Consider the following 27,190-nt stretch of genomic DNA (forward strand, 5'->3'; position numbering starts at 1 on the left):
AGCTGTGTGTTGGGAGTTTGTTCCCTGAATTCTTTATGTTTTCTTACCTTTTGTATTAGTTTGGAATAAAATACAGTAAAAACAAAGTAGAGACATTTGGTGGGATTCTCCGTAGTGAGTCCGCCTTATCACTGCTGCCAGCAAGGATTGTTAATTTGGCACTCAGCCAAATCTGCATTCACTGCAGCGGGAACGGACAATCCTCCTGGTGTGAAGGAGTGGAGGATCAAAGTAATTGTGTTTAAACTTGAGGAATTAGGTCATGGATTATAGTGGGATAGAGATGATGGTGCAGTAATGGGAGGAGCCAGATCTGTACCAGGTCTCTAGCAGGCAGGTGAGTTAGTGTTGCTGGAAGCTGTGAGCTGAACAACAGTTTCTGCAGAAGGCTGTCAGAGATTCAGCATTAATCTGATAGGATTTCTCACTCATGAGCAGTCTTTTAAAGGAATTATTTATCCAGAGACTGGCAAGTAATTCTGTGTTTGCTAACTTTATTTAAAAGTAAGTTTTGACCTGTGATAGCTTTTGCTTAATTGCAGATAAAGAAGCTGGCATTAGGAGTTAAAGTGTTTCATTTTAGTGTTCAGGATTGTTTAACTGGTAGTTGTAAGCTATGATGTTAAAGGTAGATTAATACTGTGTTAATAATAAAGTTTGTTTAACTGGACCTAAGCCCTCGGGAGGCCATATTCGGGATGTCGGACCAGCCGGGTTGGAAACGGGTGCGGAGGCAGATGTTGTTGCTTCGCCTCGTTGATTGCTCGAAGGCGGATTCTGTTGGGATGGAGAGCAGCCTCGCCACCCTGTGCCCTGGCATGGTGGGGGGACCTGTTGGAATTCTTGACTCTTGAGTAGGTTAAGTTTGAACTGAGGGGAAGGATGAAGGGGTTCTACAATTCATGGGCATTATTCATTATGCACTTTCAAGAACACTAGTTGGGGGAGGTGGTTGGGAGGGTTGGGAGGAGGGGGACTGTGTGTGTTAATGGTGACTATGGGTAATTCCCGATTCCTTTTTGTCATTTGTTTATGTGAACATGCGGGCTAATGTTTGGGGTTTAATGGGAGGATGGGATCGTTGTTATTGATATGGGGATTGACAATATATTCGTTATTGATTATTGTTTATTGTTGGTGGGTGTAAATTTTGGAGCAAATGTGAAAAAGGAGGAGAATAAAAATATTTTAATAAAATAAATAAATAATAAAGTTTGTTTTAATATACCATATCCCTATTTCAGTGTGCTATCACTCTTGGAGCTAAGTAACCTTTCCTCGCAGCTTTACAAATTAATATAAAATTGGGGTTTCTGTCCGGTATCCTTGCAAATGTTGGGGTCTGGCCCGGGATCATGATCTAAGAGAGAGAATTGATGAGGGAAATGCATTTCATGTGTCGCACATGGGGATTCCTAAAAGCATTTGATAAAATGCTGCACAACTGACTTGAGAGAAAAGTTAGAGCTTATGGAATAAAAAGGACAGTAGCAACCTGAATATGAAATTCAGTAAGTGACAGAAAACAGACAGCAGTGCAGAATATTTGCACTGCAATGGTGTTACTGTGAAAAGCTTCTAGTCGCCACATTCTGGCGCCTGTTCGGGTACACAGAGGGAGAATCAGAATGCCCAATTTACCTAACAGCACGTCTTTCGGGACATGTGGGAGGAAACCGGAGTATCCAGAGGAAACCCACACAGACAGGGGGACAACGTGCAGACTCCGCACAGACAGTGACTCAAGCCGGGAATCAAACCTGGGACCCTGGAGCTGTGGAGCAACAGTGCTACCCACTGTGCTACCGTGCAAAGATGTGCAAAGTGATTTATTATGGTGAGAAGATCAAATGAGACATAAAGTATACATAAAATAAGGGATATAATTATAATGGGGGTTCAGTAGTATAGGGATACAAAGGCATTAGAGACAGTGCAGAAAAGGATTATTGAGAACGGTTCCGGGAATGAGAAACCTTGGTTGCATAGATAGAATGGAGAAGCTGGGGTTGTTCTCCTTGGAGAAGAATAAATTGGGAAACGGTTTGATAGACGTATTTAAAATCATGAAGGGTCTGGGCAGAATAGATAGGGAAAGCTGTTTCCGTTGGTGAAAGAATGGAGAACCAGAGGATGGCAATTTAAGGTTATTAGCAAAAAACAAAGTATACATGAGGAAAAGCTTTATTTACACAGTGAGTTGTTGAAGTCTGAAATGCACTGTTTCTGCCTAGTAGAGCCAGAATTCAATTGTGACTGTAAAATGGGAATTGGGTTCGCACCTGAAGGAAAATAAATTGCCGGGCTATGGGAAAAGGGACAGGGAGAAGCTAAATTTCTCTTAGAGAGCTGGCACAGATTTAATGCTTAGTCTCTTTTCGTGGTGTAACTATTCTACGATCATTTTTGTATGTAACAGATTTTTTTTTTTTAAAAGGTGGAAACAACTGCTGGCTACTCAAATAATGTCATGGGATCTTTTACATCCATCTGAGGGCAGACAAGACCTGGGTTTAAATGTCTCATCTGAATGACGGAAAAGTAACAACATTCGCAGAGATCTGACATCAGCTTACCTCCCCACTTTTGCAGATGTAAATGAAGTATGTCGCAAAAGATTTGTTTTAAGATTTTTCTTTGTTAATCAAATAAGATTACCTTTACATCTCGAATCTGATTGTCCTCAGCCATAAACTGATTCAGATTCCCAAGACAAGCCAGTTCTTTTATCTCATCAATATTATTCTTCTTGATGTTCAGAACAGACAAGGATTTCTGTATAAATAAAAATATTTATTCCGTAGATTTTAAATAACATTTCCCTATTTACTCTTAATTTATCACTTAATTATCTATATTGATTCTGTTTTAAATGTCACAGTATTTGTCGATGCAAGAAAGTACAGTCAAATCAATATTATTGATTTTATGATAAGCATTTCACAGAGAATAATGGATATACTGGTGATTACAAATATACTCATCATACAGTGGTCTATAAGAATGAAGCCTAAACCTTTTATAAACATCGTTGGTAACTCCGAAAACAATCCGGAGATCATTCCCATTTATCAATTTTTTAAAAAGATAAATATAGATCGACTGTAGTTACAAAGTCATACTCAGAGGGTGGGATTCAATTAAGAATCTAGAGTGTAAAACATGGCAGGCAGGTGAATAAATCAAGTGGGAACCAAGATGTCAAAACATCAACAGCGAGTCTCTTTCTCGAACCTCTTAGCTTCCTCAGCACGGTAGCACAGTGGTTAGCATAGTTGCTTCACAGCTCCAGGATCCCAGGCTCGATTCCCGGCTTGGGTCACTGTCTGTGTGGAGTCTGCACGTACTCCTCGTGTCTGAGTGGGTTTCCTCCGGGTGCTCCGGTTTCCTTCCACATTCTAAAGATGTGCAGATTAGGTGGATTGGCCATGATAATTGCCCTTAGTGTCCAAAAAAAGGATAGGTGGGGTTACTGGGTTACAGGGATAGGGCGGCGGCGTGGGCCCAGGTAGGGTGCTCTTTCCAAGAGCTGGTGCAGACTCGATGGGCCGAATGGCCTCCTTCTGCACTATATGTTCTATGTTCCTCCTGGAATATTCCCGAGTCTTCTCTGCCAACTGGTTCTTCAATTCTTTCAGAGTGACAATAAATTCATTTTGTTTAACCTTGCAATTTTCAAGAGCAACAAACTCTGACTTACGGATCCTGTGGTGTGTGAATATCCTTTAGCAGGTTTTCTTTTTCGTTATGAAGCTCAATTACTTTGTCTTGCATTTTCTTGTAATTTTGAATTTGTTTTGCTGTTTTGCCATTCTGCTGTTCCAGGTCGTTTTTAATTCCTTCTGTACTGTTTTGACCTTTATCTTGAAGGATAAATAGCTGTTCTTTCAACTATTTATTTTCTTGTTCAGCTCTTGTCTTCTCACTTAATGTTTCAGTGTACTGTTTGTCACTACTGAGAGTTCCAATACAATAGTTTCTGAAGTAGCATTCAATGCTTTTAAAAAAAAACTCCTCAGATGGGTTTTTCTGGCCACATCCCCCCCACGGTGGGTTTTCCGGCAGCTCGCCCTTGGCCGCCAGCAGAATCTTCCAGTCCCACTGAAGTGCCAATGGCATTTTGCGTTGCTCACCAGTCGGGCCGCTGAAAAACCCATCACAAGGGGTCACCTTTGGCAGAACCGTCGTGTTTTTCAAGGAGCTGTATTGGTTCTTCGAAGTCTTTCAAGGTTGCACCTTCTTTCAGTACCTTTTCTGCCTGGCATTGTGCCTGGCTGTACATCTGGTTGAGTTTTCCCAATTCCTGCTTTGGTTTGTCATGGAATTGAAGGTTGTTATTTCCTGTTGGTACCTTTGTGATGTCTCACAAAGTTGTTTGTTCAGATCTCATGCAGTGCTTTTCATTGAAGACTTTTGTTAATTGTGCATTTTCAAAGGTATTTACTCAGCTTGAACCTTGCATTTTAAATCTTCCAGCTCAGCTTTGATTTTACTTCTGCTTTTTCTTACTCTACCTACAGCAGGTCATTCACTGACAGCTGCTGATAGAGTTCTGGAAATATGTTGAATTCTCCAAAATGGTACACTTTTGGGACTCTTCTAAAGTTCCCTTCCTCTCCGTGGTTTGTTTGGGCAATGTTTTTTACCATTTCATTGTTTTGCTGTAGGTTTTTTAATCCCTCTTTTTAAGCTATGCATGCTTCTCAACTTTACCCACTGGGCTTTCCATATATTACCTTAAGTGGATAGAAAATTATGAAAAGCACACATCTGGGGCGAAATTCTCTGACCCCCAGCAGGGTCAGAAAATCGCCTGGGGCCGCCAAAAATCCCGCCCCCGCCGTGGCAGAGATTCTCCGTCACCCGGTCGGCGAGGCCCCTGCGGCGATTCTCCGGCCCGGATGGGCCGAAATCCCGCCGCTGGGAGGCCTCTCCCGCTGCCGAGGTTTGAACCACCTCTGGTGGCAGCGGGATCGGCGGCGCAACCGGGCCCCCGGGGTCCTGGGTGGGGCGCGGGGCGATCGGACCCCGGGGGGTGCCCCCACGGTGGCCAGGCCTGCGGCCGGGGCCCCCCGCTCATACTCCGGGTCAGTGCCCTGGGTGCACTCTTTCTCCTCCGCCACCGCCACGGCCTCCGCCATGGCAGAAGCGGAAAAGAAACCCACATCGCGCATGCGCCGACCGGCGAAAGCCTTTCGGCCAGCCCCGCTGCCGGGCGGCGGGCCTGAAAGGCCGCTGGCACCGGTTTTTTGCGCTAGTCTTCTGGTGTCAACCGCTCCGGCGCGGGGCTAGTCCCCAAAGGTGGGGAATTCTCCGACCCCGAGTGGTTGCCGCCACTCCCCTACGCCGGGACCCCCCATCACGCTGGGTAGGGGAGAATCCCGCCCCAGATGTCCAACTCTTCATAGGTGAGGTCTCTCCAGGGAAGTGAAATCTCATACAATGCCACAGAATATAGGGTAATTGTAGGAAAATTTGGCAATTTTACTTAAGGAGATTTAATTACAGGTAGATCGTGGCTTAGTGGTAATGTCACTGGACTAGTAATCCATAGGCCCAGGCTCTGGGTTGCGGGTTCAAAATCAAATTTAAATTCAATTAATACACCTAGAATATAAAGCTATTCCCAGTAATGGTGACATGAACCCATTATCGATTGCTGTAAAAACACATCTGGTTCACCAATGTCCTTTAGGGAAGAAAACCTGCCATCTTTACCCGGCGTGGACTATGTGATTCCAGACCCACAGCAATGTGGTTGATTATTGACTACCCTCTGAAATGTACAGTTCAAGGGAAATTAAGAATAGGTGACCAATGCTGACTTTGCTAGTGACACTCGCACCCCATATCAATGGTGGGTGTTGTGGCTGATACAATCACTGATGAATTTCCAGAACACTATGCTATTAGTTAAGGTCCTAATCCAATAATTCTTTATTTCCATTTGAAATGCTGATACAGAATTGGAGGGTATGGAACACTCAATCATGATCACTCTTTTAATTGATCCTTACGATGACACCATGACTGCAGTGTCAGTTTGAGCAAATTGAGAAATACAGAACAGGAAATGCTACTTTCACCTAATTCCCAGAGATTGAAGTGACACAAACAGAAGATGTACGAATAGGTCATCGGTTAGATTTTCATTTGGGGAATAGCATCCTTCATGCAATATGAAACGGTACTGGGGAGATAACAAGCAAAAATTGTAAGATAAGGGTTTATTTCTCTCAAATGTAATTATTTCTGAGAGGGGTTACCAGCAAATTATGAAGTTACCAACACTCTGATTTCTCCATGAAAGAAGTTTTATAAGTAAAAGGTCAGAGAAGCAAAAACAAATCAAAATTCTTGGTAGTGCCCCTAGAAAGACCAATGGTCATCCGAAAATATCAGAGTACAGCACTGGCAAATCCATTTTGCAGCCACTCATTCCAGCATCAAGAACACCTTTAACCAAAAGTTACAAACGTTTTGACACTCCTATATTAGAAATATCTTTTTAAAATAAATTTAGAGTACCCAATTCATTTTTTCCAATTAAGGGGCAATTTAGTGTGTTCAATCCACCTACCCTGCGCATCTTTGTGTTGTGGGGGCGAAACCCACGCAAACACGGGGAGAATGTGCAAACTCCACACGAACGGTGACCCAGCGCCGGGATCGAACCTGGGAACTCGGCACCATGAGACAGCAGTGCTAACCACTGCACCACCATGCTGCCCTATATTAGAAATAGCTAAGCCAACTATCACATGGAATTACAAGGAACATCATTCAAAAAAACGCTGCTGTAATTTAACAATGATTACAAGTCAACAGAAACCAAGTAAATCATGAAGGCTCCATCTTAAGATAGTCGAAGAAAATACAATTATGTTAAACAAACTATTTGCATGTGACATCTTGTATAGGCAATATTTGAATGCAATGGCAATTATTACTGTATGTAGATAAGAGGGATAAGTTGTTGAAACATTACTAGTTCCCTTGCTATAGTTCTATCTGACCAACTGTGTTTCCAGCATTTCCTATGTTTATTTAAAAATTAAAGTATTTCCTTTCAGATACATTCACTTTGTCCTTTAAAATGTGTAAATTCAATAACAAAGGAGAAAGTTGTAGAACAAATATGAAGTTAGTGGTGTCATAGAAGTTTTTTTCAGACTGGAGGAAGATATAAAGTGGGGTTCCCCAGGGGATGGTACAAGGATTACTGCTTTTCTTGGTCTATGTTAATGACCTAGACAAGGGTATGTAGAGCATACTCATTAATTAGATCATCTAACCATGGAAGTAGTATGAACTATAGGAGGGGAGTGGTAGACTTGAGGAGGATAGAGGCAGCCTGGTGGAATGACCGTATGTGTGGCAGGTGAACTTTAATGCAGGGAAGAATTGGGAGAGGAAAAACAAAACAAAAGATACAATTCTAAAGGAGGTGCAGATGCAGGAGCAGTGGATCTATGGTATGCCTCTTTTCAGCACCAGTAACCAATTAAGTGTCCCAAGTGAGGGGTATTATTAACTCACTGTGAGGCACTCTTAAAGGGGCACGGTATTAAAGGTAAATACCGTTCATCACACACTGTAAGAAACAAAAATTTTAAAGGAAACTTAAATTAAAATGTATTTCTGGCATTGACAATGCACTCTAGCCCATCACCCCGACACCCACTGGCTTAAGGCGGCCTCAGGCATACCAATGTACACTACGAGCTACCTCTCTGGGTGCTATGTCTTTTCGTCCGACGTCACTTCGTCCAACGACACTCCGTCCACGTCTTTTGGTCCAACGTCTTTTTGTCCGCCCGTCTTTTGGTCCAACGTCTTTTTGTCCGATGATTTTTTTCGTCAAAGACTTTTTGTGACTTGACTTTTTGTAACTTGCTTAGTAGCACTCCACTCCACTCCCCACAATAACTTTTTGTAAATAGAAATCTTCTCTAATGCACATAGCAAGGTATAATATGCAATAAAGGATTTTTATTTTTAAAGGTCTCTTTCCTTTAACGAGCCTCGTTAAAGGATAGTTATTATCGTTCTCTTTCCTTTAACGAGCCTCGTTAAAGGATAGATATTACCGTTCTCTTTCTTAATTCGCAAATAACAAATAATGCTGCTGAGGGGTTTCATTCTGCGATAAAGCGTTCGGCGGGTGGAGCTCATTTGAATATCCGGAGGTTAATCAAAACTCTGAAGGAAGAGGAAGGGTTCATAATAGGCAAAAAGGCTCAAATTCTTTGGGGAGATCAGTCGACTTCATGTACGCGATATAAGAAAATAACTGAACGCCTCAAAAGATTGGTCGTTCAATATGATTCTACAACAAAAATTGATTTCTTGAGGAATGTTGCTTATAATTTACATCAATTTTAAGTAATTTTGGGAATTTTAAGTAATTAGTAAACTTTTAGATTTTTTAACTGCATTTTTAGATTTTTTAACTGCATTTTTCAACTTGCATTTTACTTGCATTATATCAATTACTTGCATTTTAGCAATTAAATTCACTTGCTGTATTGTACTTGCATTTTATCAATTAAATGGTTTTATACGGAGTTAATTAGTAATTGGATAATTGGACGAAGTGACGTTGGACCAAAAGACGGGCGGACAAAAAGACGTTGGACCAAAAGACGTGGACGAAGTGTCGTTGGACGAAGTGACGTCGGACGAAAAGACGCGACACGACCTCTCTGAGGACACTTGTACACAAACAAAACCATGAAGAGAGGCAGGGAATCAGGCTGAATGACCTCCTCAACTGCCTGCTGACTGAACCTGTTAATGGCCAGCTCAGCCAGAGGTCTGTGGGTATAAATAGCACAAATCATTCAATCGGGCAAGTTAAGAGATCAGTTAATAAAATACATGGAACCCTGGGATTTATAAATAGCAGTACAGAATGCAAATACAAGAAGGTTATGCTGAACATTTATAAAACATTAGTTTGACTTCAAGTGGAGTATCGTGTCCAATTCTGAGCACCACACCTTAGGAATGATGTGAAGGCGTTAGAAAGGGTACTGAATAGATTTACTAGAATGGTTCCAGGGATGAAGGATTTCATAGATTGGCAAAACTTAGCCTGCTCTCCTCAGAAACATTTGAAAGGAGATTTGATGGAGGTGTTCAAAATCATGAGGAGTCTGGACAGAGAAGGTAGGGAGAGTGTGTTCCTATTGGTGGAAAGATAAGTACCAAAGGACACAGATTGATGGTGATTCACAAAAGAACCAGAAGCAGCATGAGGATTTTTTTTAATGCAACAAGTTGTTAGGATTTGGAATGCACTGCCTGAGAGTGCTACAGGGGAATTCAATCATGGCTTTCAAGAGAGAATTGGATAATTGTCAGAAGAGCAATATTTACAGGGTTATGGGAAAAGGCAGGGAAATGGGACTGCTGTGTTGTTCTTGCAGAGAGCCCACATGGGTGCGGCAGGCTGAATGATCTTGATCTTTGCGGTCACTATTCCATGATTTTATGATATTTCTAAAATCACAATTTTAGTTTAGCAGCATTATGAATATGGTAGAACTTGGATTTACATTTAAAAACCACCACAGAGAGGTTTTTCAGTGGTGGTATGTAGGTGGAAGTTGCACGTTGGGTGGTTCCAACTCGAGGCTCTAGTTTTGAAAATGAAAAAATGAAAATCGCTTATTGTCACGAGTAGGCTTCAAATGAAGTTACTGTGAAAAGCCCCTAGTCACCACATTCCGGCGCCTATTCGGGGAGGCTGTTACGGGAATCAAACCGTGCTGCTGGCCTGCTTTCAAAGCCAGCGATTTAGCCCTGTGCTAAACAGCCCCTGGGGTTTAATGCCTGGTTCCAAGGTAATTTTTTAAATAAGCCGACGAGGAAGAATTAAGGAAGGTGGGGAATATCTGAGAAAGACCCAGAAAAAAGCCGCTGGGAAGGAGGCGAGTGAAAGTTCACCGTCAAGGGAACGGGTCAGCCCGGCAACAGGAAAGATGGCAGAGGCTGGGTTGCTGGGTGGGGCTGCACCCTTCGCGGTAGAGGTGCTGACCAAGGTGATGGCGGGAGATTTGAGAGGCAGTTCACCAAACACATGGAGGTGATGCGTGCAGAGATGATGACTGCGATGAAGGAGCTGGTGGAGGAGGCGATAGCCCAATGAAGGCGGCGGTGTTGAAGACATCAGCCGAGGTATAGGATCAAGGAGAGAAGTTGAAAGGGGTGGAGGAAGCTCTCTTGCAGCACAGCAACCAGTTCATCTCAATGGGTGAGGAGCTTCGGAGAGTGATGGAGGCAAACAAAGGACTCAGAGCCAAGGTGAAGGACCTGGAGAATAGGTCGAGGTGGCAGAATTTATTTGAGAATTGTGGGCTTGCCTGAGGGGATGGAGGGCCTGAGGTCGACTGAGTACTTGGCGAAGATGTTGGTGAAGTTGTTGGGGGAGTGGGAAGAACCTTCCCGTTCTGAACTGGACAGGGCTCATCGGTCACTCAGGTCCAAGCCGAAGGCAAATGAACTGCCAAGGGTGGTCTTTATTTGTTTCCACAAATTCCATGTCAAGGAGAAGGCCCTGAGTTGGGCAAAGCAAAGGTGTGGGATGAGTGGGAAGGAGCTTTTATTCATGTATACCAGGACTTAACTATGGAGCTGGCGAGAAGGCGGGCGGCTTTTGGATGGGTGAAGGTGGCACTCTTCAACAATGGTGTGAGGTTCAGCGTCGTCTACCTGGCGAAGTTGAGGGTGATTCAATCGTGGCTATAATTCAAGGGACTTCTACTTCAAGATGGTGGAGGCGTCGGAGGCATTTGTGAAGGCTGAAGGACTGAGGTTGAAATGAGAGACGGGGCTGGAGTTTGGTTTCAGACTGAAGGGAGGGGTTGAAATACTGTGTGCAGCCTTATTTCTTGTTTCAGGATGTATATTTGTTTTGTATCTATGTGGGGAATAGTTGGTTTCTGGGTTGGGTGATGGGGAAGGGTAGTATACCCTCTGCTATGGGCTACAGTGGATACGAAAACATTGGGCTTTGGGGTTATGGTGGTTTTCTGGGAAAGATGGGGGGATGGGATCGATACTGGGAGAGGTATTTCAAGACGAAGCAGATGGGGGAGATTTTGGGAGGGGTTCGACAGCAACAAAGGCATGGGGTGGGTCCGGCCTGATGGGCAGGTCCCAGGGTTATGATCATGGCGGTTGGGGGGGGGGGGAAATCGCACCTCGCCAGCCGCTAATAGCGGCCCCCCCAGTGATTCAACAGCCCGCGATGGGCCGAGTGGCCGTCCGTTTACAGCCGGTCCCACTGGTATGAATTAGAATAGGTACTTACCGGCGTGACCTGGCTCTGCGGGCAGCCTCCGGGGTCCTCGGGGAGGCATGGGGAGATCTGGCCCCAGGGGTGCCCCCACGGTGGCCTGGCCCGCGGTCGGGGCCCACCGATCCGCGGGCGGGCCTGTGCCATGAGGGCACTCTATTCTTCTGGACCTCCGCGATGGCCGATGCGGAGATGAACCCCCCCCTGCGCATGCGCTGGGATGACATCAGCACACGCTGGCGCTCCCTCGCATGCGCCAACTCGCGCCGGCCATCGGAGGCCCTTTGGTGGCAGTTGGCGTGGCGCCAAGCCCCTTCCGCGCCGGCCAGCGCGTCGCAAACCACTCCGGCACCGGCCTAGCCCCTGAAGGTGCGGAGGATTCTGCACCTTTGGGGCGGCCCGCGCCGGAATGGTTCACGTCACTCCTTTGCGCCGGAGTTGCCCGCCCCGCCGAATCCCGCAGAATTCCGCCCATAGTGAGGAAGGGTTTGCGAGTCAGGTTTTCAATCCGGGTTTGATCGCAGGACTTGGAGAGGGTAGCGGTATTGGTGGGCAAGAGGGTGAGGTTTCAGATGGAGAAGGTGGTGGCAGACCAGTGGGGAGATGCGTAATTGTGACGAGGGCGTTAGAGGGGAAGTTGGTATACGCTGGCGAGCGTATATGGCCCCAACTGGGACGATGCAGGGTTTGTGAAGAGGGTGCTGGGTACCATCCCGGATTTGGATACCCACGATTTAATAGTGGGGCATGGAAGGATTTGAATATGGTGCAAGAGCCGAACATAGATAGGTCTCGGTGCGTTCACTTGCCCAGTCGGGGAGGCAAAGGCGCTGGATGGGCTCATGAGAGAGATGGGGGAGTGGAACCGTGGAAGTTCCTGCAACCGAGGGAACGAAGGATTCGTTTCTCTCCCCAGTGCATAAAGTGTATTCGAGAATAGACTTTTTCATGGTGGGGAAGGTGTTATTGACAGGGGTCAAAAGGTTGGAGTATTCAGCGATATTGATTTTGGACCAAGCGCCGCATTGGGTGGATGTGGTTTTGGAGAAGGGGATGGCTCAGAGGCTGGTGTGGAGAATGGACATGGGGCTGCTATGGGGCCGGAGTTTTTGCGATAAGATTGGGAAGGTGATTGTGGAACATGTGGTGTTTAATTCCACTGGGGAAGTTTTGCAGTTGCTGGTTTGAGAGGCTCTGAAGGCGGTAATAAGGGGGTGGGGGGAGGAGGTGATTTTGCTTAAGGCTAAGTGGACAAGGAGGAGAGAGAGGAGCGGCAAAAATTGATAGAGGAGATGCTGTAAGTGGATAAGAGCTACGTGGGGGACCTTGACCCGGCCCTCCTTGGCCTGGAGCAAGAAGCTTCAGGCGAAGTTTGACCAGTTGTCCACAGGAAAAGTGGTGGGGGAGGGGGCTAGCCCTCCCAAACCTACTGTACTATTATTGGGTGGCGAATGCGTGAAGGTGCGGGGCTGGTCTAAGGAGGGGGAGACCCGATGGGTTAAAATGGAGGAGAGTTCATGTAGGGGGTCAGGGTTGCCGGGCGCTGGCAATGGCGCTCCTCCCGATGGCACCAGGTAGGTACTCAATGAGTCCGGTGGTGGTGGCCACGTTGAAGATCTGGAGGCAGTTTAGGCAACATTTTAGGCTGGGGACCGGGTCAAGGGAGATGCTGATTAGGGGGAATCATGGATTTGTGCTGGGGAGGAATGATGCGACGTTTCAGAGATGGGACGAGAGTGGGATCAAGGGAATGAAGGACTTGTTTCTTAGGCGATAATTCGCGAGTTTGGAGGAGCTGGAAGAGAAGTACGGGTGGTACAGGGAGAAGGGTTTTGATACCTGCAGTTTTGAGATTTTGCAAGGAAGGTTTTCCCAACCTTCCCGATAGCGGCAGGCTCCTTGTTGCTGGAGGCGGTTCTGTCAGCAGGGGGTTGGAGAAGGGGGTTGTTTTGGCGATTTATGGGAGGATCCTGGAGGACAGGATGTCTATGGAGGGGATTAAGGAGAAGTGGCAAGAAGAGTTGGGGGGGGCGATGGAAGAGGGTCTATGATTGAGGTGTTGCAGAGGGTGAATGCCTCAACCTTGCGTGCGAGGCTGGGGTTGATACAGTTGATGGTCGTACATAGGTACATGTCACAAAATCAAAGATGAGCCGCCTGTTCGAGGGGGTGGAGGATGTCTGTAAGCGATGTGAGAGTGTCCCTGCAAACCACGTTCACATGTTCGGGATTTTACATACAGAGCCCACTGGGGGGGGGGGGGGGGGGGGGACTGGGGAGGTAGATATACATTTGGGTGCCGGAGAAACAATTGCAGAGGGCAATACGCGAATGGGTCTGGTGTTGGTGTTCCTGGACGGATTTCGCTGCCGTAGTCATCTCGTGTTCACCTCCGCTTCAGCCGTTCGTCCCGTCTTTCACCTGTATTTTCCTTGCTCTCTGTTCCTGTAGATGCCACGTTTGTTATAGTTTCCCCTGCCTCCCCCCCACCTCTCTGGTTCTCCTCTATTGTTCCCTGTCTCTTCACTCCCCCCCCCCCCCCCCCTTCTGCCCCCTTACCCCTCCCCCCCTCCTGTGGTTCGCCTTTCTTTCCTCTTAGGTTTAGCTGTGTGTTCTCCCGCTCCCCCGGTCTATCTCTCCCTCTCATGCCTTGGCTACCTTCCCCTGATGCTTGTCTACCTGGCTATTCTTCTGCTTGTTCATTGGCCACAAACAGGTCCTGGAACAATTTGGTGAATGGCTCCCATGTTCTGTGGAAGCCGTCGTCTGACCCTCGGATGGCAAATTTGATTTTCTTCATTTGGAGAGATTCTGAGAGGTCGGACAGCCAGTCTGCAACTGACCGCCAGCCAAACAGGATTTTACGGCGGGCGATCAGGGAGGCAAAGGCAAGGGCGTCCGCCCTCCTCCCCAGGAATAGATCTGGTTGGTCTGATACCCCGAAGACTGCCGCTTTCGAACATGGCTCCACCCTCATCCCCATCACTTTGGACATTGCCTCAAAGAAGGCTGTCCAGTACCCCGCAAGTCTGGGGCAAGACCAGAACATGTGGGCGTGGTTGGCCAGGCCTCTTTGGCACCTTTCACATCTATTCTCCACCTCCAGGAAGAACCTACTTATACGGGTTCTTGTTAAGTGGGCTCTATGTACCACTTTTAGTTGCGTCAGGCTGAGCCTTGCGCACGTGGAGGTGGAGTTGACCCTATGCAGTGCTTCGTTCCAGAGTCCTCACCCTATTGCAAACCCCAGGTCCTCCTTCCATTTCTTTCTTGTTGCGTCCAGTACGGTGTCGGCCCTTTCTACCAGTCGCTACAGTTTCCTTTATCTAGTATGCTTGCGTCCAGTAACTCTTCCAGTAATGTCTGTCATGGCGGTTGTGGGTACGTCCTTGTCTCCTTTCATAGGAAGTTTTTGAGTTGTAGGTACCTTAGCTCGTTCCCCCTGGCTAGCTGGAATTTCTCTGTCAGTTTGTCCAGTGTTGCGATCCTGCCGTCCGTGTCTAGGTCCCTGACTGTCAGTGTCCCTCTCTCCTGTCCCCACTGTTTGAAGGTGGCGTCAGTCAGTGCTGGTGTGAACCTATGGTTGTTGCAGATGGGAGCTTTGTCCGACATTTTCGTCAGGCCTAATTGCTGCCGTAGTTGGTTCCAGGACTGGAGGGTGTTTAGCGCCACCGGGCTGCTGGAGTGTTTTTTGGTTGGGCTTGGGAGTGCCACCGTGGCGAGGGCCCGGAGAGAGGTCCCCATGCAGGAGGCCTCTTCCGTGCGCACCCACTCGGCTTCTGGCTCCTTGATCCTATCCCCTTATTCGCTCGGCCGTCGCCGCCAGTGGTAGAATTGTAGGTTTTGGTGAGTGGCTCCCCCGGATTTAGTTTTTTGTAGGAACTTCTTTTGAACCCTAGCATTCTCCCCCCCCCCCCCCCCATACGAACTCCATGATTAGTTTGTCTAGTACTTTGAGAAAGGCCTTGGGGATGTAGATCGAGATGGATCTAAGTAGGAAGAGGTACCTGGGCAGTACCTTCATTTTCATCATCTGGACTCTTCCCGCGAGGGAGAGTGAGAGGTCCTTTTTTACTTCCTCTGTCAGACTGGTGAGGTTCCATTTGTGGATCTCTTTCCAGTCATGGGCTATTTGGGTCCCCAGGTAGCGGAATTTGTGTCGGGCTTGTTTAAACGGCAGTACCCGTAGTGCTGCTACCCCTACTTGTGGGTGTACCGGGAAGATCTCGCTTTTGCTCATGTTGAATTTGGAGCCCGAGAAGGCGCCAAACTCTTTCAGGAGCGTGGTGATTCCGTCCATGCTGCTTTGTGGTTCCGAAATGTAGAGGAGCAGGTCACCTGCATAGAGTGAGACTCTGCCGCCCCTTCGGATCCCCCTCCAGCTTTTTGCTGCTCTGAGCGCAATTGCTAATGGCTCGATCGCTAGAGCGAACAGCAGCGGTGACAGTGGGAATCCTTGTCTGGTGCCCCTGTGCAGCTGGACGTATCGGGAGTTGGTGTTGTTGGTCCATACGCTCGTCATGGGAGCATTGTATAGGAGTTTTACCCAGGAGGTGAACCCTGTTCCAAGCTCGAACCACTCTAGTACCTTTACGAGGTATTTCCATTTGACTCTGTCAAAGGCCTTTTCTGCGTCTAGGGAGACGATCATCTCTGGTATTCTCTCCCCGGAGAGGGTCATTATCACGTTCAGCAGGCGCCTGATGTTCGAGGTAAGCTGTCTACCTTTGACAAAGCCCGTCTGGTCCTCTGCGACCACCTCTGGTACGCAGTCGTCTCGCCTTTTGGCTAGGATTTTGGCATCTGCGTTCAGCAGTGAAATGGGTCTGTATGCCCCACATTCCGTTGGGTCTTTATCTTTCTTAGGTATCAGCGAGATTGAGGCCTGTGCTAGCGTGGGTGACAGTGTGCCCCTAGCTAGCGAGTCTGTGAACATCTCCCGCAGGTGCGAGGCCAGTGCTGTCGCTTTTGTAGACGTCCGCAGGGAACTCGTCTGGTCCCGGCGCCTTCCCCGCCTGCATGGAGCTAATGCTGTCCATGATCTCTCCCAGTGCTAGTGGTGCTTCCAGCCCCAGTTTTCTGCCCTCCCCCATGACTGGTATGTCCAGTCCATCAAGGAACCGTTTCATCCTGGATTCTCCCATTGGGGGCTCTGAGGTGTACAGCCCTTGGTAGAAGCCCTTGAAGGTTTTGTTGATCTTTTCTGGTTCTGTTTTTAATGTGCTTCTGATATCCCTGATTTGTACAATTTCTCTGGTGGCTGCCTGCTTTCTCAGCTGGTGTGCCAAAGGTGGCTGGCTTAGTCTCCGTGTTCGTATCGGGTGCCACGTGCCTGGTGGAGTTGATGCACTGCTTTCCTGGTGGAGATGATGATGTGGAGATGCCGGCATTGGACTGGGGTGAGCACAGTAAGAAGTCTTACAACACCAGGTTAAAGTCCAACAGGTTTGTTTCAAACATGAGCTTTCGGAGCACTGCTCCTTCCTCAGGTGAATGATTCACTTGAGGAAGGAGCAGTGCTCCAAAAGCTCATGTTTGTAACAAACCTGTTGGACTTTAACCTGGTGTTGTAAGACTTGTTCCTGGTGGAGAGCAGATCAAAGTTCCTTTGTAGCTCTTTCCTCTCCACCAGGATCTCTAAGGTAGGGGCCTCGGAGTATTTACGTCTACCTCCAGTATGGAGTCGATCATCTGCTGCCTAGCCGCCCTTTCCTTCCTATCTCTTTGCGCTTTGAAAGCAATCATTTCCCCTCTTAGTACGGCCTTTAGCGTTTCCCAGAACGTGGAGGGTGAGACCTCCCCGTTCTGGTTGTTACCCGTGTCCTCTGCTATGGCTTGCGATATCTTTTCATTGAAGGTCTTGTCAGTTAGTAGGGCAATGTCCAACCTCCATGTGGGGCGTTGGGCCCTGCCAGTCTCCAGCCTCACGTCCATGTAGTGTGGAGTGTGGTCGGATATCACAATTGCGGAGTATTCCATTTTGTCTATCCCCGTAAGCACCGGTTTCCCCACCACAAAGAAGTCAATTCTGGTGTATACGTTATGTACTGGGAAGAAGAAGGAGAACTCCTTCTCCCCTGGGTGGGTGAACCTCCAGGGGTCCACCGCTCCCATCTGTTTCATAAAGTGACCGAGTTCCCTTGCCATGCTTGAGGTTTTCCCCATTTTGGAGCTTCATCTGTCAGGCGTTGGATCCTGTACACAGTTGAAGTCCCCCCCCCATGATTAGTCAGTGCGTTGCTGTGTTAGGGATTTCTGCCATGGTCTTTTTGATGAAGCTCGTGTCGTCCCAGTTGGGCACGTAAACGTTAGCTAGTACAACCGGTGCCCCATCCGCTTACCATGACATACCGTTCCCCTGGGTCTGTAACCGTCTTTGTCGCCCTAAAGATCGTCCTCTTGCTGATCAGTATTACCACCTCCCTGGCCCTCGTCCCATAGCAGGAATGGTAGGCTTGTCCCACCCAGCCCTTTCTTACCTGTAGTTGGTCCTGCTCCCTCAGGTGTGTCTCTTGGAGGACTTAGGTGGGTGAGGACTCTGGATCTTTTCACTGGGACGTTACATTCCAGGTGACTATCCTGGTGGGGGCTTCTGTTCCCTCGCTCCTGTGGGGTTAACCATACTTCCTGGTGGACGTGCTCCTGCCCTCCGGGGTTTCCCTTTTTTTTAGGGGGCCGTCCAGGGTGGCCGCTGTCACTGCTCTCTCCATGCAGTCAGGTCCCCGCGCTCCGGGGTTTTCCTTTGTCCAGGGGGCACCCGCCCACTGTGTGTCCACCAGATGGTAGTCCCCTGCACTCTGGAGTCTCCCTTCACCAGAGACCGTACTGGGTGGATGCTTGCAGTGATTGCTTGTTCCAAGCCCTCGGTTGTTGCACTTTGTAGCCCTATTATTATTCCCTTTCGAGGGATGTGTGTCCTCATTCCCTGCGACCCACCTCCCCGGTCCCTCCCTTCCACCTCCCTTTTTCCCCCCTCTCCAGTATTTGTCCCATTTTCCCTGTTCTTATCCCCGTTTGCTCTCCCGTCTCTGTTGAGTGGTTCCCTGTCTTGGTACCGGTGCAGTTTAGCTATAACTACCCTCGGTTGATCCTCGGCCTTGGTCTTCGGGCACAGCGCCCAGTGTTCTCTGTCCATTTTTGGTGGGTTGGGGAAAGTTTTCCTCCCCACTTTGTTGCCCAGCATCTCGGCCACGTATGGCGTGGGGTTTCTACCCGTGATCCCCTCTGGTAGGCCCACTATCCTGACATTTTGCCTTCTCGAATGGTTTTCCTGATCATCCACTCTGTCCTTCAGGCTCCCCTGCATTGTGCCCAGCCTCGCCACCTCCTTCTCCAGGGCCGTGATCCGGTCGCTCATGTCAAATCACCCTGTCATGTTTTTCCAGCTCCTTAATAGTCGCCTCTTGGTATTCCAGTTTCACCTCTTGGGCATCCAGTTTCTCCTCTACTCTGCCCAGGGTGAGCTGCACCTCCGCCAGGGCCTTGGCTATTGCTGCCTGCACTGCGGCCTCCATGTCTGCTCTGGTCTCTGCCTTGTTTTCCTGCTGATGTTCCTCAGCACCTCGGTTAAGGCAGTCTTCCAGTTGCAGTCCCCCCCTGGCCCAAGGGGAAACTGCTCCTGTCTGTCGAGTTCTTTTTGTTGCAGCGAACCTTCCGTTCCGCCGCTTCGTGCGCCGATTAGCTCGTCTGAACGGGCTCAGCCATTGCCCCATCTGCTTTTGGTGCACTTCCTCCCTCTGCTTTGGCTCCCTTCTTGCATTTTTTTTCTTCCCCTTTTTTCCCCCTTTCTTTTTTATCCCCCCTTTTCTTTCCCCCCTCCCTTCTCTCCTTTAATACTTTTTTTTAAGAAACTCTTTTCAAGAAAAATGTTTTTTCTTTTAAAAAGTGAAAAAATTCTTTCTCTTTAAAAGTTTTCATTTCAAAGATTTTTTTTGAACAAGGGGAAGTTCTGTTTTTTTCCTCACTCACCTAGGGTCGAGAGAGTAAGAGGCTTCTGGTCGGGCCGTGAGTCCCTCTTTGTTCTGCTGCCTGCCTCCTGGTGGTCGCCGCCGGTGGGGGGTGGTCTTTGCTGCTGGCTCGGTCCACGCTTTGGCTGCCGTCCGTCTTACCCCGTGTTCTCCTGCCGGGAGTGGGGGGGGGGGCTCTCGTCCGACCCCGCGTTCTCCTGCCTTGTGTGGAGGGGAGGGGGGTCGCGACCGCTCTCTTCCCCCGCCGGAAGCCGACTTCCAAATATTTTTTTAAAATAATATCCATCACAGAGCTATTCATGTTGACCGGAGAGCCATTATGCAAATAGGTTGACTATTGGCAGAGCTGTGATAACAGTTTAACAGATTTCCCTCAATTCTGGGAGGATCATGAAAACTATCTGACCAGAAAGAGAACAGGAATTATGTGCAGAATTTAATCCAGGTGTTGGAGAAAGTCTGCTGTACAGTATTAAGTGTCCATCAGGCACTTCACTGACCAGCAGTGGGGATTCACAGGACTTAGGACTCCCTGGGTGGAAATCCCACCTCAGATATCTGCTGGTTATTCAAAGGGTGGCAGCTCTCCATTTCTGGTCAGCACCATTGGGAGCTGATGCAGCTGGTGGCAATGTACGCACCATAGGCCCAGGATTGCTGAGGGACCTAATTCACAAATGAGGGAGTTCAGAATACCGATTGCATGTGTGTGGGGGGGTCCCTGAATGGAGAGACACCCCACCCCCGCACTGCCCTTGAATGAGGAAGGCCCCAGGCTAAAATGCCAAGTCGTACAGCTTTAAATCTGTCTACCATATGAAATGATGTTCTTTAAGTTACATGGCTCCACAATATCAGAGAAAGTTAACATCAAATGCAAAAATTATTTACCTTCAGAGATTGGAGAGTTCGTGGATCAAAAAGCAGCTTCTCTCCAAGAGGGAGGCGCTGATTTTCTACATGCAATTCCCGAAGCTCTGTTAATCCCTCTAGCTCTTCCACCACAGAAATGCAATTGCCACCTAGATACCTACATGTAAATATAAACATATTGCTGTAAGAAAGGAGTACATTGCATAAAGAGGATCCTTAGCTGTCCCAATACTATAGATTGAAAGCCTCATAAAGAGATGAATTGTCTCGACCGAGGTAGGTAGCTCAAGTCGGGAAATTTCCTGACTCGACAGGGCTGCCTCGATTTCACTCTGGGGATAGGGGAGTAGGCTAGAGTTAGGCCCAGCGACCTTGGAACAGATTGGAAGCAGCCATGGGAGAGGGAGATGGGCAAGGCTGACTGATTCGAAGGCCTATGTCAAATCTCTGGGACTTTGCCACAGTTTTTTTAGAATCAATAGGCCTTCTACTCATCCATCACAAACCTCCACCACCTTCCCCCCCTATGGTCCGTCTATGCCAACTCATGTCCCCAACCTATCGCCCATGTCCTGTCATACTCCCCATGGCTCATCCATGCCAACTCATTTTTAAAAAATATATATATTTATTCAAATTTTCAACAAAATACTCCAAACAGATAAAAGAATAAAGCACAAAACAAGCAAAATTTATACATGGGATTTCCAACAAAATACAATAACCCCCATTTAACAGATAAACACGCCAATAAGGAAAACACCCCACTCTAATCACCACTTTGGACATAGTCCTCGCAAAGCCCCTCCAGAACCCCTCCAGCGCCGGGCACGTCCAAAACATATGGGCGTGATTTGCTGGGCTCCACAAGCACCTCGCACACCTGTCCTCCACCCCAAAAAACCTACTCATCCTCGCCCCCGTCATATGCGCCCTATGAACAACTTTGAACTGTATTAGGCTGGGCCTGGCGCAAGAGGAGGAGGAATTAACCCTACTCAGGGCATCAGCCCACGGATCATCATCCAGCTCCTACCCAAGCTCCTCCTCCCACTTGCCCTTTAACTCCTCCACCGAGGCCTCCTCCTCTTCCTGCAGTTCCTGATAGATCGCCGAGACCTTGCCTTCTCCAACCCATAAGCCCAAAATCACCCTGTCCTGAATCCTATGTGCTGGGAGCAGCAGAAATTCCCTTACCTGCTGCCTCACAAACGCCCTCACTTGCATGTCCCTAAAAGCATTCCCGGGAGGCAACCCAAATTTCTCCTCTAGCGCCCCTAGGCTCGCAAAAGTCCCATCGATGAATAGGTCCCCTATTCTTTTAATCCCTGCCCGATGCCAGTTCAGAAACCCCCCCTCCATCCTACCCAGAACGAACCTGTGGTTCTCTCGTATCGGGCACCAGACCGAGGCCCCCGCCTCGCCCCTATGTCGTCTCCACTGCCCCCAGATCTTCAGAGTCGCCACCACTGGACTCGTGGTGTACTTTGTCGGCAGGAGCAGCAACAGTGCCGTCACCAGCGCCCCCAGACTCGTGCCACACAAGACGCCACCTCTAGCCGCTTCCACGCCGCCCCCTCTCCCTCCATTACCCACTTACGGATCATCGCCACATTAGCTGCACAATAATAGCCACATAGATTCAGCAGCGCCAGCCCCCCTCTGTCCCTGCTACACTCCAAAAACACCCTCTTCACCCTCGGGGTCTTATTCGCCCATACGAATCCCATAATGCTCCTGCTTACCCGTTTTAAAAAAGCTTTGGGGATTAGGATGGGCAGGCACTGGAGCACAAACAGGAACCTCGGGAGGACCATCACCTTGACCAACTGCACCCTACCCGCCAGGGAGGGTGGCAGCATATCCCATCTCTTGAAATCCTCCTCCATCTGTTCCACCAACCGTGCCAAATTGAGCTTATGCAGGGCCCCCCAGTTCCTAGCTACCTGGATCCCCAGGTATCGAAAGCTCCTCTCCGACCTCTTCAGCGGTAGCTCGTCTATCTCCCTTCCCTGGTCCCCTGCATACACCACAAAGAGCTCACTCTTCCCCACGTTGAGCTTATAACCCGAAAAGTCCCCAAACTCCCCAAGGATCCGCATAACCTCCACCATCTGCAGGTGGTCGTCAGAGGTTTCGGATGGAGAGCATTGGCGACCCAGATTGTGGGATGTAATTGGCGTCCCAGCCCCGTGGGGAAGACAAGATGGCGGCGTCCGGGGGTCCTGTGGAGAACAAAATGGCGGCGCCCATGTGGCGTACATTGTGGGGGCGGGACAAGATGGCGGCGCCCATGGGATGCACATTGGTGGTGCTGGGCAAGGTGGCGGAGCCCATGGGCCGCACTTGAACTGAGGGGGGAGGTAGATGGCGGCGCCCACTGGCCGCACGTGGCCCCAGGAGGAGAAGAAGGCAGCGCCCATTGTTCGTTTGGCAGGGGGGAGGGGGCGATAGCGGCGACTGCGCGGGCCTGGCACACTGCTGCAAAGTGGCCCTTTTGCTGCGGGACTTGCAAGTGGCAGCGCGGGCCGGGCAGCGTTGGCGGGGGTGTTTCTGTTGACTGCAAAAGTAGCAGCGGGGTCTCCCGGGGTGCGCGGATTGGCGTGCGACGCAGGCATATTGGCTAGGCAGGGCCTCAGCTGGGGGGGTCATTTGCAAGGTCCAGGAGGAGTAGGACGGGTGGGCCGCGCGGCGAGGGGGGTAGGCCTGGACATTACGGGGTGCGACCGTCATGGAGAGCGCTAAAGTTTTTGTCTCCGCTAGATCGAGCGTGGCCCCTTCCAGAAGTCGTTGTCGGACGCAATCCCCGTTACGAACGCATCGCGTATGAGGATATTAGAATGTTCGGTGGCCGTAACGGCCTGACAGTCACAGTCCCGGACAAGTGGGATTAGGGCCCGCCAGAAGTCTTCAATGGACTCACCAGGGAGTTGAGAGCGAGTGGCGAGTACGTGCCTGGCGAAGATCGTGTTCGCTTTCTGCTTGTTTCGAGGCTTACATCAACGCTGCGACCCCCACACCGGTCCCTGGATCAACAGGAACACGCTGGAGCTCAACCTGGAATACAAGACCTGTATCTTCTGAGCCTCTGTCGGCGTTGGGGCCGCAGCGTTGATGTAAGCCTCGAAATAAGCTAGCCAGTGATTAAAGTCCTTTCTGGCATCGGGCGAGTGTGGATCCAGCTGCAGGCGATCTCGTTTGATTCTGATATCTATTTTGTTGAAAATCTGACTGCAATAAATTGATGCACGATCAATTGCACAAAGATTCAGATTGGGTACAACTGTGGCTTTATTGCAGTCAGATGTGTGGCCCCCAACTGCAGCTGGCGAAATGGCAGATCAATGGAGGACACGCATATTTATACAGCTCCTAGTGGGCGGAGCCAGACAGCAGGGGCTACCGGCGAACCTGTAGTACAGGTCCTACCTAATACCCTAATACAGGTGTACACAGTGGTTCACCACATGGGGCATCCAACAACTACTTAATGAGAGCTGACACCAAGCCCACCCAGATGGTCACCAAATTCCCCCATCAGGACAGAACATGTTTATAGTCACCACCAAAGAACCCACCCCCTCCCCACCTCTCATCAACACCACACCTAATTAACCCAGCAAACAACAAAGCAAACAAAGGCTCCCGGCCCCTCCCAAACCACTACCAAAATGAAAACAAAATACCTAAGATCATGTTAACCACCCCTCCCCAACAGCATGAGCTGCAGGTGCCCCATCCCTCCACTCCCGTTAACTAACCATCTAGCTAACAGGATGGCACCCACGCAGAGAAAAAAACATAACAAAAAAAAACCATAACACCAACCAGCCCCCTCACCCAAATCCAACTTTAATCATTCCAGTAAAAAAGATACATGAACAACAACAACGCCCATCCCACAAAACCCACAGTAAAAATCCAAGTACAAAGCTCCAAAACGCCCAACAAACACTCCACCAAAACCCAAAAATTTATCTCACACCCCCAGACCAACTAATATAATTCACAGTTATCACGATTCCAGTCCATGTTTCTGCACAAACACCTTAGCCTCTTCCGGAGTAGTAATCCTTCGATTCATAAGTCACTCGGAGGCCAAATCAAGCATTGCTCCGATACAACACAGCCTTGGCCTTGTTCAATGCTGCATGCCGCTTGGCCAGCTCCGCTCCAACATCTTGATAGATCTTCACTATGTGGCCTTCCCATCTGGAGTCCCAATGTTTTTTGCCCACCGCAGAACTCTTTCCTTACCTTGAAAACTGTGAAAGCGCAATGATCGCACGTGGTGGCTCACCGGCATGGTGCTTCAACAACCCGTGAGCATGATCGAACTCAGGCGAGGATGCCATTTCCCCCTCTTCCACCATCTTCCAAATCAATTGCAACAGATTTACCGAAATTCACTAGACTCATTTACCGAAATTCACTAGACTCTGGGGTGGTCCCGGTGGATTGGAAATTAGCAAACGTGACGCCACTGTTTAAAAAAGGAGGTAGGCAGAAAGCAGGAAATTATAGGCCAGTGAGTTTAACTTCGGTAATAGGGAAGATTCTGGAATCTATCATCAAGGAAGAAATTGCGAGGCATCTGGATAGAAATTGTCCCATTGGGCAGACGCAGCATGGGTTCGTTAAAGGCAGGTCATGCCTAACTAATTTAGTGGAATTTTTTGAGGACATTACCAGTGCAGTAGATAACGGGGAGCCGATGGATGTGGTATATCTGGATTTCCAGAAAGCCTTTGACAAGGTGCCACACAAAAGGTTGCTGCATAAGATAAAGATGCATGGCATTAAGGGTAAAGTAGTAGCATGGATAGAGGATTGGTTAATTAATAGAAAGCAAAGAGTTGGGATAAATGGGTGTTTCTCTGGTTGGCAATCAGTAGCTAGTGGTGTCCCTCAGGGATCCGTGTTGGGCCCACAATTGTTCACAATTTACATTGATGATTTGGAGTTGGGGACCAAGGGCAATGTGTCCAAGTTTGCAGATGACACTAAGATGAGTGGTAAAGCGAAAAGTGCAGAGGATACTGGAAGTCTGCAGAGGGATTTGGATAGGTTAAGTGAATGGGCTCGGGTCTGGCAGATGGAATACAATGTTGACAAATGTGAGGTTATCCATTTTGGTAGGAATAACAGCAAACGGGATTATTATTTAAACGATAAAATATTAAAGCATGCCGCTGTTCAGAGAGACTTGGGTGTGCTAGTGCATGAGTCACAGAAGGTTGGTTTACAAGTGCAACAGGTGATTAAGAAGGCAAATGGAATTTTGTCCTTCATTGCTAGAGGGATGGAGTTTAAGACTAGGGAGGTTATGTTGCAATTGTATAAGGTGTTAGTGCGGCCACACCTGGAGTATTGTGTTCAGTTTTGGTCTCCTTACTTGAGAAAGGACGTACTGGCACTGGAGGGTGTGCAGAGGAGATTCACTAGGTTAATCCCAGAGCTGAAGGGGTTGGATTATGAGGAGAGGTTGAGTAGACTGGGACTGTACTCGTTGGAATTTAGAAGGATGAGGGGGGATCTTATAGAAACATTTAAAATTATGAAGGGAATAGATAGGATAGATGCGGGCAGGTTGTTTCCACTGGCGGGTGACAGCAGAACTAGGGGGCATAGCCTCAAAATAAGGGGAAGTAGATTTAGGACTGAGTTTAGGAGGAACTTCTTCACCCAAAGGGTTGTGAATCTATGGAATTCCTTGCCCAGTGAAGCAGTTGAGGCTCCTTCATTACATGTTTTTAAGGTAAAGATAGATAGTTTTTTGAAGAATAAAGGGATTAAGGGTTATGGTGTTCGGGCCGGAAAGTGGAGCTGAGTCCACAAAAGATCAGCCATGATCTAATTGAATGGCGGAGCAGGCTCGAGGGGCCAGATGGCCTACTCCTGCTCCTAGTTCTTATGTTCTTATGTTCTTATAAGCTTTGTCCAAATTGTCCACCTTGGCTCTTAATGCCTTGTTGTCACTGGCCATCCATAACATTGCCACTTCCAGAGAGGTGATCTGGTCACTTTACTTGAAAGAGCCACCTCCACCTCTTTGAGCTCAGCACCCTTTACCTTTACCATTTCATCCACTTTTTGCCAACGTCGCTGGAATCAAGGACATCGCTCCCTCAATCGCTCTTTCATGATCCGCAGAGATCTCCCACTGTAGTTTCTGAAGTTTCCATGCTAGGATGCCTGTCAGCATCTCAGAGGTTAGTAGAGTGGCCATCGTTGTTGCAGGGGCCTCCTTTTTCTCACAGACAGCTCTCGAGGCTTCCAAGTTCAATGATGTTTCTTCTGCCTTGTCTTGTATTTATTGGGCATCCCTTTGTCATGGAAGTCTTAACCCATCGAACTAACCAAACGCCAGCCCAAATCTCCTCCAAAAATGGGTGAAAAGGGCTTAAACAAAAGTTCTGGTGGGAGCCACCTCGTTTGCGACAGCTCTTTTACATGTTGACACCGGAAGTCAAGGTTCCCGCCTCAAAGGGGAAAATCCAGCCAAAAGTCTCAGTTTGCACCCCAGTGGTGCAAAATTGAGTAAGTTGGAGAGTGCTACACTGTCAGAGGTGCCATCATTCAAATTAAATATTAAAGTCCCTTTTGTCATTTCAGATCTCATGTACAATTTGAAGACAACGAGCCGAGGTTTGTGGTGGTTCAGCCAGCATTTATCCATCTGTGATCATTCGTCATTGGTATCAATGCTGTTTTTCATAGAATTTACAGTGCAGAAGGAGGCCATTCGGCCCATCGAGTCTGCACCGGCTCTTGGAAAGAGCACCCTACCCAAGCCCTACTCCACCTTATACCCATAACCCAGTAACCCCACCCACCACTAAGGGCAATTTTGGACACTAAGGGCAATTTAGCATGGCCAATCCACCTAACCTGCACATCTTTGGACTGTGGGAGGAAACCGGAGCAGCCGGAGAAAACCCACGCACACACAGGGAGAACGTGCAGACTCCGCACAGACAGTGACCCAAGCCGGGAATCAAACCTGGGACCCTGGAGCTGTGAAGCAGTTGTGCTAACCACTATGTTG

General features: G+C 48.5%; 1 protein-coding gene and 1 long non-coding RNA gene across 4 annotated transcripts in view; one reads left to right on the top strand and one right to left on the bottom strand.

Annotated features, from left to right (window-relative positions):
- Positions 1–27,190, bottom strand: part of ppp1r42 (protein phosphatase 1, regulatory subunit 42) — a 236,261-nt gene that overhangs the window by 196,394 nt on the left and 12,677 nt on the right. For 2 of the 3 annotated variants that reach the window (XM_038809530.1, XM_038809529.1), the window contains exons 5-6: positions 20,161–20,299; positions 2,659–2,775 (exon numbers count right to left, since the gene is read on the bottom strand). In XM_038809530.1, coding sequence (XP_038665458.1) covers positions 2,659–2,775; positions 20,161–20,299 — 256 coding nt within the window. Of the gene's footprint in view, positions 1–2,658; positions 2,776–20,160; positions 20,300–24,399; positions 24,528–27,190 lie in introns of those variants that run through there. The other variant, XM_038809531.1, reaches the window with a different exon arrangement.
- On the top strand, positions 333–26,975 carry LOC119972595. Its single transcript, XR_005462110.1, has 3 exons — positions 333–504; positions 2,438–2,603; positions 26,758–26,975. It is a non-coding gene; the product is annotated as an uncharacterized LOC119972595 (long non-coding RNA).

Source organism: Scyliorhinus canicula, chromosome 10 (assembly GCF_902713615.1).
Source record: "Scyliorhinus canicula chromosome 10, sScyCan1.1, whole genome shotgun sequence".
Classification (NCBI taxonomy): Eukaryota; Metazoa; Chordata; class Chondrichthyes; order Carcharhiniformes; family Scyliorhinidae; genus Scyliorhinus; species Scyliorhinus canicula.